The sequence below is a fragment of the Rhinopithecus bieti genome, unplaced genomic scaffold, assembly GCF_001698545.2.
Source record: "Rhinopithecus bieti isolate Rb0 unplaced genomic scaffold, ASM169854v2 scaffold_19018, whole genome shotgun sequence".
In the NCBI taxonomy this organism is placed as follows: domain Eukaryota; kingdom Metazoa; phylum Chordata; class Mammalia; order Primates; family Cercopithecidae; genus Rhinopithecus; species Rhinopithecus bieti.
In genome coordinates, this window is record NW_016809658.1 from 368,135 (window position 1) to 383,157 (window position 15,023).

The 15,023-nt window shown below is 39.6% G+C and overlaps 1 protein-coding gene across 1 annotated transcript in view; it reads right to left on the reverse strand.

Moving 5' to 3' along the window:
* LOC108540808 (homeobox protein Meis1) overlaps positions 1-15,013 on the reverse strand; it is a 142,045-nt gene extending 127,032 nt beyond the window's left edge. Inside the window, exons 1-3 of the mRNA XM_017890037.1 lie at positions 14,967-15,013; positions 14,235-14,285; positions 12,663-12,809 (exon numbers count right to left, since the gene is read on the reverse strand). Coding sequence (XP_017745526.1) covers positions 12,663-12,809; positions 14,235-14,285 — 198 coding nt within the window. The 5' untranslated portion in view covers positions 14,967-15,013. The remainder of the gene's footprint in view (positions 1-12,662; positions 12,810-14,234; positions 14,286-14,966) is intronic.
* Positions 15,014-15,023: the final 10 nt, after the last annotated feature.

Here is a 15,023-nt window from a genome sequence, read left to right on the forward strand (position 1 = left end):
GGGATTACAGGCTTGAGCCACCGCGCCCGGCCGAGAAAAATCTTAAGAAGAGAGAAGATAAAGGCTCAATACGCTAAAATCTAATAGAAGTATTTATTTATGTTTTAATAACCTTTTCTTTTTCTATGCCATTGTATTATAACTGGCATGCTATTAATAAAACTAAATTCTTATATTTACTGGCTTTAATGACCCTAAGTGCTTCTACTCTTGAAATCATACCTACATCCGGGCACAGTGGCTCACACCTGTAATCCCAGCACTTTGGGAGGCTGAGGCAGGCAGATAACCTGAGGTCAGGAGTTTGAGACCATCCTGGCTAACATGGTGAAACTCCGTCTCTACTAAAAATACTAAATAAATACTAAATGGAAATACTAAAAAAAAAAAAAAAAATTACCTGGATGTGGTGGCGGGCACCTGTAATCCTAGCTACATGGGAGGCTGAGGCAGGAGAATTGCTTGAACCTGGGAGGTGGAGGTTGCAGTGAGCCAAGATTGTACCACTGCACTCCAGCCTGGGAGACAAGAGTGAAACTCCATCTCAAAAAAAAAAAAAGAAAAAAAAAATCATACCTATAAATTGTAGTTCATAGAGTTAAATGTTTGACTGGAAAAAAAAAAACCCTAATCCACTGACACCACTATATTTCCAAATAAGTATACCTAAATACTTCAAACCGTATTATCCATTTATCTTTTGAGAGTTTTCTGCTGAACTTTGATCATTTTCTATTATTTCTACTTAGCAGTGGGAGAAGAATCAGTAAATTACATGCTGGTATACCTGATGTTATAAAATCCTCTTTATAAGATTGTTTGCTTCCCAGTGTTTTATTTTACATTTGTAACTTAGTATCAGTGCTCCTTGTTCTGCAAACAAATTAAGATAAAATAAACTCAAAAGTGTTTTATATAAAACAACTTTAAACCACAAACTTTCTAGGCAAGGCTCCTCACAAAAAAAAATAAATAAATAAAAAAGTAAAAAAAATTAAAATCCAATAATGCAGAAAACATTGTATAATGAGTAAAAGTAGATAATAATATCCTGAAAGCAACCAGACCTCAGCATGAAGTATTTGTATTCAGAAATGCGGGGGGAAAGTACTTAGCCCAAAGTCCTTACATAACTGTTATTTGAATTTTACCCTAGGAGTGAGTCTGCAGTGATTCACCATACTATCTCAACAAAAGAGCTGAGTTCAGTCTCCTTTTACACCAAGCTGAAATCAGAATAAAAATGACCCCTTATAGTAAGAATTAAGATATTTTTCTTAAACTCTATGATTACAAAACACTCTATAAAACAACATCCCCATCAACCAGCACTCAATCCTTCCTCCATAAACCCAATTCCTGTTACTGAAGGTTGGGCAGAATACAATCGAGAAGATAAAATATTATGTAATGAAGTGCTTATTGGATTGGGGATTTACTACTCTAAATGTTTTAGATGCATTTTTATTTAGTTCTTACAGTAACTCCCTAAAGTGGGTACTGTTACTATCCCCATTTTACAGATTATTAAACCAAGGCCCCTCAAGGTGCAGTGACTTGCCCTCTCACAGCAAAGTCTAGATTCAAATATGAGTGCTCTGGCTCTAAACTGTATATAGTTCATTAGAACACCGCCTTCCTGAAGGGATGTGTAACTGAAAATGACAAGCAGTACAATTAACTGCTTACTCTCAAGTGTTTCCGAAGTTTTCTCTTTTCTACTTCTAAACTCTCGAGCCAGAGAACACACAATTGAGACATAAGAACAAAAAAAAAATACTCAGCCAGATATAGCCTTGTTTTATTCTACCTCATAGCATTATACTTTGAATAAAAGAATCATAGAAATTTATATTTACCACTGATTTCCACTAATAATTAGTAATAGGGTATTTTCTAATTTCCCTATGGTTTCTTTAGAAGCACTTCTGATTTTTTATATTTTTTACAACATTTTGTGTTTTAAGTGTCTCTCATTCCTCAAGAATCTTTAAGTCCACTGACAAAGTTAAATTTGGAGGTTGGGAAAAGATTATTCCCTTCCTTCATTATTTAACTTGGGTAAAATCATCAGTGAGGCCTTTCTCAAAGCATCTTGAGATTTAATTTGAGTTTCTGGTTCCTACAATGGTCAAGTTTTCTATATTTCAAGATACTTAACTAAGAGATCAGCCAAAGCAACTGTGAATTCCAGAAGTAGGATGCTGAGTTGCACTGTGCACTTTTTAAGGAATTCTAATTAATCAGAATGCCATTCTTCAGCCACACCCAAGGCTATTATTCTAGAGACTATTCATACTATTTAACAGTTACAGAGTATTTGGAATATTGAAAGTATACTACGAGTAAAGAAAAGCCCCATAATTGATTTGTCAATGTTTTGTTCTCCTATTTTTCTATTGGCATGTTCTTTACATGCCCTCAATAAATATTAAACACTCAAACAATTCACTATTAGGATGGCAAGCAAACCTTTAGAATGTCGCAACAGTAGAGTGAAGAACAATGCACCTAATTGAAATGGCAGGGTAATTTGGAAAATAAAATTGAGTTGCTGCAAATTCCGAATTCCAGAATAAAAATGTTTATACTCACTTAAATGCAGATTGTTACTGCCTTTGAATAATTATTAGAATAAAAATAATTGAACACCAACAATACACTTGATATGCACCGAACAAGCATATTCTACATCTCTCTGTTATTTTGTGCAAAGAAGTACAGGACATAATCACTCAGATGTTTTTCTTGCTTATTTTGTTATTAAACACAGCATTTAAAATCCCAAAATATAATGAAACAATGGGCCAAGCCACCAAATACACAAATAGTGCTACAAACTTTATGAACAACATTCTTCAGAAAATTTTGGAACACATTAAGGACAGGGAAAGCAGACTGAAAAAAAGGAAGGGGGTTAAATAATTCTACAACTGAATATCTTTCTTTTCTTGAACATATTAATTTATCATCAATTTCAACTCAAAATGTAAAATTCCTGTTTCTCTTTGTTAGAAGCTAGAGCCAAGAAAACTATGACAATTAAAATGAAATTGGCAAACTACATTTGCATCTGGAGATATGAAATATAAACATGTAATGACTCTATAAGAGATAATATTTATCTGCAGTCTGAGGGTAATCCTTATTATCTACTTAGGGTTATACCACATTGGCAGAGATGCCACCCTTATCTCATGAAGATGAATTCCATATGCTCTGTAGAGTTATAGTAAAATTCCCACAAATAATGTATATGATAGAATGTAAATAAATAATAAATTTATATGTTCAAGAGTGAAGGGCAGGGTGGTTTCTCATGACACTACATCTCTTAGGAAGGAACAATTTTAAATGAAAGTAATGTTCAATGGTGATTTATCACAAATTGTTTACACTAAAATATTCTCAAGCATGGATTTTAAAACAACTTCAGATCTGGTGGGAACTTTCAAGGAAATGTTTCAACTAAACCCAAAATGCCTAATTGTACCGCTAAAGTTTCTGTTTTGATTGTAGCATACTAGCAAATAGCACCTTACCTATTTGCTGCTATTTTAAATTTTCTATATATGTGTTGGCTGGATTTTATGATCAATGAAATGTGTAGGTTTAAAATGTCATATATGAGTTTCTGTATGAAACACAGAGCTTTTTTTTCCTTCAGGAAGAAAATTTTAGTATGCAGCAAATATATAGGAAGGCTATATATTGAAAATATCCAAAAGAGCCCACCTGCACTAGCTAGTTCGCCAGACGTATGTAAAAAGTATTCCTCCACCTCTCTAAAATGTCTCCATTTGGAAGCTCTGTAGACAAACACTCCACTTCATGTAAATAGCGTAAGCATGCCTTTAGAATTTCAGACATTGTACACCATTTAGTTTGAAATTAAGTTTTCAAATTACTAAGGAATAATCTCTGAATAACAGAAAACACTACAGGTCACAGTTAATTATAGCTTGTCTATCAAATTAAGTTAATATCTGAGAACACATCCAAAGAGTTATGGAGACATTAAGAGGAGGTTTATTGTCAAAGAAATTCTTATTCATTCAGCTTCTAATATTTTTAAAAGAAGAGACATAAGCCTTTTACAAGTTGAGATAGAATAAGGAAACTCTGGGTTTACAGTCAAATTGCTCTCTTCATTGTCCTTTTGACAGCTGTGTCAATTTCATTATAAACTTCATTTTCCAGAGTTTCATAATAGTCATAAACACACTTCACTTTAAAGAGTTTCTATGGGACATAATATGAATGCAAATTCAGAATAAAATGCAAATCATGGAGGTCTGGGACCAAATATGGACAATCAGTTAAGAATACAGTTGCTGAAAATAAACATTTAGGCTTTTAGAGGAAGAACACAAAGGGGCTGATATTAATCTTTACACCAAGTGTTCACAGCTCTAGGGAAGACAAATAAGAATAACAGTTTTCAGTTTTTCACTTAATTGTAAAGCACAGGTTGGGAATATTTGATGACTTTGGCCTCTATTCATTCCTGTTTTGAAGTGAGTAACATTCTTTATTTTCTCACGAAAATTAACCCATATATGGGTAATAACCCGCAAGGCACTCCAGTAGGAAAATGAGACCTACCAAACTAGCTCAAGTTCAAATCTCAGGCATAGAAAGTTTCCAAAGGGTGGAAAAAAAGTGATCAGAAAAAGAAAGATCTATATATAGTTCTATCTTGCTAAATAATAACCAACAACCCAGAAATTTAAAGCTAATGGATAATAAACATGCTACCATATTATAAAGTGTAAGGAAAAATCTATAGAAATGGAAATTCGTGAGCAACGATTCATTTTAAGCTAGTTTATGTGGTCAGGTATTGATAATAGAATGTTGTCGCATATTGATATTAGAGTAATTCTAATATCACTCAAAATATTATTTACTGATATCTTCTAAATGAGTTAAAATAATATATATTTAAGTCCATTGTAAAATGTAAGACTTTGTATTAGGTTAAAATGTAAAAGAAGCAGCACAACTATAACAGTTGCTAACATTTGTTAAACTCATAAGGTTGTGGTCATTTTTAAAGTTTCACTTAGTAAACTTATCGATAATAATAGGCATTTTTTTTTGAATAATATGATTTCATTTAAGGATTTTTTGGTCTTGTTTTTGAGACAGGATCTTGTTATATTGCCCAAGCTGGCAACTCCTCAGCTCAAGTGGTTCTCCTGTCTCAGCCTCTGGATTAGCTGAGACTATAGGTGCATGCCAGGATTTTATTTGAGTTTTTAAAAGAACCATAACATTATGCACTCAAGGTTCTTTACTTCATGAGTATAAATTCTATTAATTGTAAATGGAGTTATGAAGTACAAGGGAAGAATCCATTGTAGAAACATATTTTTGAGAATTACAAATAAGGTAAAACTTCTTTTCTCAACGTATTTGTCCTCCATTAGTGTATGCCATATAAATTGGTCCATATGTCCATATGTCATGGAAAAACCATAATATGGTTACTTTATATCTTAAAACAGGTATAGCTATATAATTTGTGTCAATTTCATTATAAACTTCAATTGTATTGATATACAGCTATACAGCTCTAGCTATAATTTGTATTTGATTGTATGTACTCATGACACCAATAAACAACAGGTGTATAGTTCAATATGTGTACAAATGAGCATTTTTCCATCAGAGAATCAACCCTTGATAGTATATTTTAGTCAGTTTTAGAAACTCTGAACCAAGAAGTCAAAGAATATAAACCAATTTAAAAATATTTGTACTCTTGTATTTTCCTTTAACAAGAACATATTTTCTAGATTAAGAAATGCTATTTGGCAAAAGAGTGTTTGAAGAAAGTCTAGTAAAAGGTTGCCAATTGCTTTAATTCTGTGCACTTGAATGCATCAAATTGATCAAAATTGGATTCTAGTGACAAATATTTAAATGAATATATTCTCACTTATTTCACATAGTATCCTTTATACCATTTATGCAAATGTCCAATTTATAAGTGTAGGGATTCCAGCAATTGGCCAATGTAGGTATACTTCCTGGAGAGTCTGTTTAAGATTCCAAAAGGCTTCTCTGAATTCCTATAATCCTGAAATCATGGCATGTTAAATTAAAGATACAGTGAAAATGAACATCTTCACTACTTTTATCTTCATTACTTTTATCTTTTACACTACATCGACACACTCATTTGCTTGAACTTTTCAAAATTGATTTTAGACACCCATGGTTTATTCGTATATGTTAAAGACAGCAAAATATTCGAAATTTTCAGGATGCCAAAAATCAAATTTTGTAATTATGATTAAAACTTAAATTGGGAGACTGTATTTCATATGTTTTAGACCAGAACTTTTTATACAGGTATTACATTCTGACATTTCCTGCTTAGTAAGAAGAGCAAGTCCAACAGGATTTAGAGCAGTGTTGTTACTTGGGATTTGGAAAATCTTTAAATCTATAATAACATCTGTACAACTGTCAGATAAACTGTGTCACGTTTCTATTTTCATTTCTTTATTTGTAAAAGAATACTTTCCCATAATTTTTATTTAATTCTTAAATATTAAATTTTTTTGCACTCAGGAGAAATGGCAAATAATTTTGTTTCAATTATGTCATAAAGTACTACTTTGATTCAAATATGACAGACATCATAATCCACAAAAGGCCATGTAAAATGCTACAGTTGCAAACATTTAAGACTGTGTAACAAAAATGACTGAGAACTGTATCAGTTTACTATCCTTCAACTATTTCCCTGACAGTGGAGTCAAATAATTTTGAATTATAGACCTTCTTACAGGAAGTCTTATTTCATGTTCATTTTTTGATCATTTCCCTGCTAGTCCCTATAGGAATTTGGCTATAAGCCGACTTTCCTTTAAAAGTTTTTGTGTACATGCTTGGGTTGTGTTTGATGATTAAATGATCATTTATTAAAACTTTAGCATTTCACATTTGTTTGACATATTTATGTTTCATAAGAAAATATTGTTGTTGCAATGGAAAGCATAACATTACCAATATGAGAATACTTCATTTAAATTCATGTTGACAGTATTTTCATTTATGGCAAGTGTCTTAGTATAATTTGTTATGCATTCTTCATTCTTCATTCCAACTCCACCTGTGAGGTAAGCTAGGGAAGGTAAGCTAGTTTTAGGACAGTAGGCCCCATGGTAATACTTTAGTCTATCTACTTGGCCTTAATAAACGTAAGTTTATACTATGGGAACACAAATAGTCTTTGTTTTTTAAGAGTATAGAATTTTACTGGATTTTTGTTTTTTTTCTTGTCACCCAGCCACAGCTGTGTTTTAAATCTTTTGGGACTATGACAAACATTTAAAAATTCAAACATATGAGTGTTTGAAAACATAATGATTTAAAATTTATATATTTTCAAAGTTGGACAATTCTAGCATGGTATTTCAGTTACTTTTTTGAAAGCCCGGCGCACATTTTTATCCTTTTTTCTTCCTTCTCTTCTTCCTCTATTATTTAAGATTTTCCATGTTTTCTAATACAAGTCTTTAAGTTAGGACCAATAGCTATCTATATAAAACAACTACTCTATATATTTCAGAATGGTGAGCAATGGAGTCATTCTGGTAGGAGAAGAATTGCTATTTGAATGACCTACTGCCATGGAGCTAGTTAAATCACTGAACAATAGTTACTGTTATGAGGTTTTACTTTGTACAAAGTAGCATTAGTATCATTGCTTTCCATTATTCATGCAACTTGCATTGGGGACTTCCACTGAGAGAGAGATTGAAAGAGAGAGAGACAGAGAGAGAGAGAAGCTATGCAAAGGATATTTTTGTAGTATTAGCGTTTAGACTTAGAGACATTTACCAATGTAATTGATCTCAACCTATCTGCATACATGCTGTATTTTTTCCCCTTGTTTTTTTAGAATGTTTTAAAAGTGTCCCTATTAAGAATCAATACATCCCTACTCTGAAACTCACACATAAATACACACTAAAAGCCAATCAGAAAGTAACAATAAAAATATACCCGGTAAACAACTAACTTTTAATTCAAAGGGTGCTACATAATAAAGGGCCTAGAATGAACATCCCAATTAGCTAGTGTAGTGACAAGCAGTCAACACCTTATTATTTAATCATTAAAGAGAATCTTGCCATAATTTCCCTTTGACATATATTTTAAAAGGAATTAAGACTATGTCACATGACCCACAACACAATCAAACGTAAAGTTAGGTGATGCTAAGACTTTATCACTTGCAAGTCCTGTGGACTGAGAGGTTTCAGGATTAAGGCATTAAGTGGGAAGCTACGAAGCATTTACAATTTAAATAAGATGCATCCAAATGGAAGCATTTAAAAACAAACTACCTGACAAAGGGACCATTTTTCTGCCTCCCACTGTTTGTGTACACTTTTCTTATTGGATGACAAGGAATTGCAGACATTTCTAGTATTAGTAAATATTCGCTGGCCCTATCTATTTGCTTCTAAAGCAGCAGATCCAATCCATGCAGGACATTAGGTTGTTTCTTGCCCTCCCAGCCCCATCCCTGACTGCGACACCTCCCCTAAAGGGAAAGCTTAAATTTCCCTTGCGAGAATCTCCCCCGCTTCTTCGGAGGGGGGCGTTTTCTGTCAAGTTCTACCTCAGTTCAAAGGATTTTAAGCCAAACTCTGCTTCAGAAACAACATTGTGAACTTTTGAAATAAAACAATCGCCATCAGAGTTCCCAAGCCCACTTGGGAACCAAAGCGCACTGGACCCGGCCTCCCCAGATCCCAGAGGCCTGGCGGCCCTGAGCTCTCCAGTCTGGGCTGCACAGCCCTGGCGGCCGTCCCCCGGGAGCTCGGCAGCACTTGGCATTTAACCTGCCTGGCGAGCGTGGTTCTCTGGTTCCATATCTGCAAGCCATATTACTTCTCCCCAGACGTCAGAGACATATCTGGATTAACATGCAACAGGGCGCCCTGTGCAGCCCGACAGCCTTCACCCAGGAGCTGCTAAATGCAGATTCAGACGAGGACCCCCCAGAGAGCTGCTGTTGAATAAAAACTGCAATCCAAAGGGACCATTTCTCTGCCTCCCGCTGCTTGTGGAAAGAGCCAGGGCCACCGCTGAGGCCGAAGCACAGACCTAGCTAATCTTGGCTTGCTACCGGCAGGCGTGGCCACCCCGGGAGGCGGCCCTGGGGGCCCAGAGACTCTGCTCCGCTCTCCCCTCTCTCCCAACGCGTTCTTGGAGTGGAAAATGCTTAGATTCAAGGAGTGGCGCGCAACAGAAGCGGCCTAGGAAGGAAGCCGACTGCTCCTTCCCGGAGCGCGGCCTAAAGTCTAGCAACTGGGTGGCCAGGCCTCTCCCCGCCTAACCCCTCTTGGCGCCCCCAAATCCACCCAAGGACCCCTAGAACACGCGCCCCGCCTCCGGTCGAACCCGCATCGTTCTCTGAAATCAAGCAGGTTCAACCCTCGCCTCGACGCCTAGCACCATGGCCCCCCTCTCCCTCTGCTCCGGGGTCGCAGCCGGGACCTCGCCCCACGCTGAGGCCGGGAAGCCCCTGGCGCCCCTCGCTTCCCCCAGCCTCGGGGAGCCCGTAACATCCAAGCCGAGCCGAGACCGCAGCGGTCAGGAGAGGGCGCCCAGGAGGCTCGCGCCCGCCAAGGTAGCTCTCTCTGGCAGGGACCTCCAGGCAGCCCCAAGATTGGGGGTGGGGGAAGGCACCTGAGAGTGGGGAAGAACGGGATTACAGCTTCTACTGGTGTCTTAATCCTATTTTAAAAATAAATAAATAAATAGGAAAGAGAGAAGAAAGAAAAAAGAGAGCGAGAGAGAGTGAGAGAGCAAGAAAGAAAGAGAGAGGAAGGAAGAAAGGAAGGAAGGAAGGAAGGAAGGAAAGAAGATAAAGGACTGAACTAGCGCTACAAGGCCAAGTGGATTTCCGCCGACTTAGCCCTCCGAGATACCGCCTAGTATCAAAGTCGTAGATCCCAGGTCCCCGCGCTGGTGGCAGTCTTCGTGCCCTCCGAGGAAAAAAAGTAAAATAAAATAAATCGTGCCGCCAACGGGCCCTAGAGACAGAGGGGTTAATGAGCTAACAAGGCCCAGCGTTCTCACAGCACGAGAAGCGTCCAGTCCCGGAGCGCACCCTCTGCGGAGGCTCAAACTGGCTGGGCTGCATTCGCAGACAGGTGGAGAGGCCATCCTTCCTGTCCGGCCCCCAGGACGCCGCACTAGGGGTTCAGCGGCCCGGAGGGACAGGTCAGTAAGCTCCAGTCCGGAGAACTGGCGCCCACCAGACGCCCTGGTGCTTCATTCTTCGCGCCTCAGCTCCCCAGGGCAGTGGAGCCCACCGGCGTCCGTGGCACTGTACCGCATGCGCCCAGCGCTTTGCGCTCCCCTCTCCAAACCTGACCTTGGGTTTGCTGTCCTCCGACCAGCTGAAACCTGGGTGAGCCCCAGGGGGACACACAAGCGAGCCCACGCGCAAAGGCCAACAGCGCCACGAGCTCAGCCAAAGCGTCGAAGCCCACTCTTAACCAGCGGGGACCAGAAATCAAATTCTCATTTTAGAGGTAGAAGGGAATAAAATGTGAATTTTTATCCAATACAATTGCATACCAATCTTTGCATATCTTAAGTTAAGGGAATTGGGTAACAAAAGTTTAGGGAAGGAGAAGGGGGGAGATCTATGATATTATATTAATTTTTGTATTCTCTCTCCCCCCTCCAAAAAATCCCCATAACTTTGTTCTTTTATCTTTGACTTTAATAAAATAATGATTCCTTGAGAAAATGGGGTATAAATCTTCATTTTGGAGGCAATTAAAGTGTTGATTTCATTCATGCCCCTAAGCGATTCTTGTAATTTGCTCAAATAGCTTTATGTACCCAGCACTCCGGAGCTTTTAGAATCCCATTTTCTAGTTAGGCTTGTTGGATCGCAATTTTTATTCCACAGCAGCTACTCGAGGGTTCCTCAGCAGAATCTGTACTCAACAGCTCCCGGGCGAAGGCTGGCGGGTTGAACCAGACTTGAGGCCCGAGCAGCCCGCGGGGGCCAACGCTGGGAGCCGCCTGCAGTTTTCCCACCTCTGTGGGGCCGCACCGGGATTGAGCACGCTGCGTGTTCTGTGCACTCGTCTACACTGCCGAAAGTTTCCAACTCTCCAGATCACAGTGCGGACCCGGCACATTGGCACTTTTAAATCTCCGCTCTGCCTGTTTCCCGCTCCCCATGGGCAAAAGAGGAATTCAGCCTGTGTCGCGGGGGTTGCCCAGAGAAAATCAAGCTGAGAATGTATTTTAAAAGGATGATGTTGAGAGAAGAAAACCATAAGATGACACTAAGAACCAGGTGTCAGGCACTCCGACAAGGACTGTACAAGACAGCCACTGGCCAACAGAGATCATGACAGAGCTTGCAGAGTAGCTGGCCTTTGGCTTAACAAAGGCAGGCTGATCTCTTCCCCCAAGTCTGGACTCACGTGCCGAGTCAGAAAGAGAAACAACTCTGGGCCTTCACTTATACGGGGGGAAGGTTGGGAGGGTGCAGAGCAGGCCGGCTACCCAAATCTCCAGACGCCTTGCAACAATTCGCAACAGAACTGTTTTGAGCCCTGTTTCATCTCACTCACTCCACACGTTTTCACTTTCATTGCATTTTTGCAACTCCTTTGGACCAATCCAGAGATACAGCCACAGGAGAGAGAGAGGCACCCTGGGAGCAAACAGTGGTGTTGGGGTGACACAGAGAGAGAAATCCCCTCAGCAACTCCAAATAAAAGTCGTCCCCACTTAGTAACGCATCGGAAGAAGGGCCTGGAGGGAGGACAGGAGAGGAGGGAGCGCAGCAAGCCAAGCCTCAGTTGAGAGCAAAGGCGGTGCGAGGTCCCCCACCCTCCTTACCCAGGGAGCTGCCAGGGTGCCCCTGATGCTGACATGTCCACAAGCTGCCAACCCAGAGGGCCCAGAGCACATACCAGCTGGAGGATGAGTGGAAAGAAGGAGGAGAAAAGTCCATATTTATCTGTTTTTATAACCTCGGCCTGGTCTTATTTTTTCTATTAAGTACAATAAAATGGGCGAGCTTGCAGTGAACACCACACAAAGCAATGTTCAGTGAGGTCTAGAAGCGTTCGGCCGAGGAAAACTGACAAGACAGGCTAATGAACCGTACAGACAGGGAGAAAATAGCCAGCATTTGCTAGATTTCAAACCCTCGCTGTCTCTCTTAGACCACCTATCTTGGATTTATTCCTAATAAAATAAGAAATAAGCAGACCCTACACTTTTCTTTTCTTGAAGATAGAAGGGGGAAAAATGCTCCAGAACAAAGCCCCTACAATCAGAGGCGGTCACTGGCAGTTAACACTCCCATTATTATAGAGGGTAAATAAAATAAAGACAAAAATTAAAAGCGACAAGAAACAGGTCAAGTTTGCTAGCAAAGCTTTTACAAGCTCATCTCTCCAGGTCGAATCCCAGAGCCAGCCTTAATGAAGCAATAATAGCCACATTATTCAAAAATTTTCATTTCGATGGAAATGTATCTAAAAGGGACTTAATCATATGCAAATAATAAAAGGAGGTGGTAGTGACCTAGCAAGCAATATGCATACAGATTTTTTTTTTTTTTCCCAGGGATGTTGAAATTGAAAAGCTCGTACCTGGTCGGTTAGATTTGCTGATCTTGTTATATCTTCACTGTCTGATTTTGATCCTCCTTCTCTATCGTCTATCACCAAATCGATAGGCATTTTCCCTTTCAAACAGCTAATATACCGGTGGCAGAAATTGTCACATAATTCGTGTACCTACATTATGACAGAAATAAAAAAATGGGAATATAATCAGGAGTGCATAAATGACATTGACAAGTGCAATTCACCCCCCTTGTGAGATCCAAACTTCCAAATAGGGGAAACACAGGGCAATTGTCCTCCAGAGACCCCCAGATGCATCCAGAATTAGGAATAACTTTCTTTTCTTGCAAAATAGAGATATCCCAGAAAATTGACAGTGACAAGATGATTCACAGGCTACAACATATTCAACACCCGTGTTAAATTCATCTGCTCCTGGGGCTGTGGTCATTAGAGAGGTGACCTGCGTAGGTGACATTTAAGGTAAACTACTTAATTTCATCCAGTGACTTTATCATAAATTCCTTTCCAATGTGTCTAAGGAAAAAATGTATATCTGTGTATATATGCACATATATATTCTCCAAAGAACCTGTACTGTGGTGGCATAGGATATATGCCTGACAACCCAAGTCCTTATTATATTTGTAATAAAGATTTTTATCTCTAAGGGTCATATTTTAGAATACTTTCTTTAAAAAAAAATGGAAGGAAATCAAGTTGCCAGTATTCCTGATATAAGAAAACATACAGCCACAAAAACATATCAAATTGATTTTCTTTTTTTTTACAAAAAGGAGAAGGAATGCCTCAAAATATTTAGGTGTAAGTGCAGAGGTTTCCTACAGGCCCCAGGCATCAGTGACATGCAAAAATTCACAAGAAACCCCAGTGTGCTTGCAATTTAATGTTAGTTTGAATTACAATGCATTAAGTTTTTATTGCTGAGATTTATAGAACAGCTAGCAAAATCATGTTATCCCACACCCCTTCTTGAGTGTGAAAGTGGAGTGTGTGCAGGATTCACAGATTCAAGAAATTGACACAACTATCAACTCTGCTTTGTCTCTGCAAAACGTTTAATGTGCCTCCCCACCACCTCCTGCAGACTCCTTCCCGCTCCTCCTCCTTCTCCCCTTCTGCCTCTCCCCTGTGTCTCATCTGCCGCTGCTCTCAAGACTGTCTTCCAGAAACTCACAACAACTGAACAAAACTTTTTTCTCCCTCAGAGGTAGCAAAGAAGAGGAGGAAGAGGATGAGAAGAGACAACAGAGGTATTAACCTGTGAAACAACCTCAGAGCAGCATTCTAAACATCAGCTGGGATGCACAGAATTGCAACTATTTACACAAAGCCAGCAAGTTATTAAGAATGAACACAAGGCTAGGGCGTTTGTGATCCCGGTTTTAGTGGCTGAAATTGTAATTAAACTGCGAAGAGAAATGGACGCTAAGATTGGCCTTGACACTAATTACCAGAAAGAAAGACATTTATGCAAATGTATCAGAAGGCTGAACTTCAGCCATTCTGAACCCTCCCCCGCTGTGTGTTTTGGGGTAAGGGGTAAGTAAAAGGAAAAGAGGCTAGAGAAATTACCTTCTCTAATTCCAACAGATGAAACCTTAATACTTGTATGGCTTGAATCATCTGCAAAGATACAAAAACAATAAGCACCCCATTCCTGCTTGCAGAAAACTGGCTGTCACAGCTCTACCATCTCCAGCCCACCCCCTCCCACCAGTAAATAGAGTTATTTTGATTTATGGCAATAACACTAAAACTTAATAGCAGCAACTGGGTACCATCTAGAGGTTTATATTTCTTAAGGAGAAAAAAATAGCTAAAACAACAACAGAGCATCTAAGTGGGGCTCATAAACACTCTCCTCCCCCATGGCTCTCCCCTTTCTCAGTGCCACTGGCCCCACTCCACCCCAAAAGGGCCACAACACTGGACTAGATGTGTCTTTGGAAGGACCGGACAGAAAAATATTTCAAATGGCCCTCAAACTGTGGCTTTTCCCATTGCAAAGTTTCTGCTGCCTTCCTTACACCTTTCAGGCAAACTGGTTGTTTGGGGGCTCTTGTCCGGTGGCTGCCCTCGTGATGGGACTTAGAGGGCTGGGAAGTCCGCAAAGTTTAAGCACACACGCTGACAGGCCGGGAGATAAATCCCCGCGCTGATTAGAGCTGCACAGCCCGGCTGTCATAAAAAACAAAAGCTCGCGTTTCCCAGCGCCCGCTCGCCCGGCCCCTCTCGAGATGAATTTATTTCCCCGGGATCTTGTCCCGGACCAGTTGTCCGTGGACAGAAACATTTGCAGCCAACCTGCAGGCACGGGAAGACCGGTCTAGAAATCTCAGGGCTCTCAAAGCAAAGCTGGGG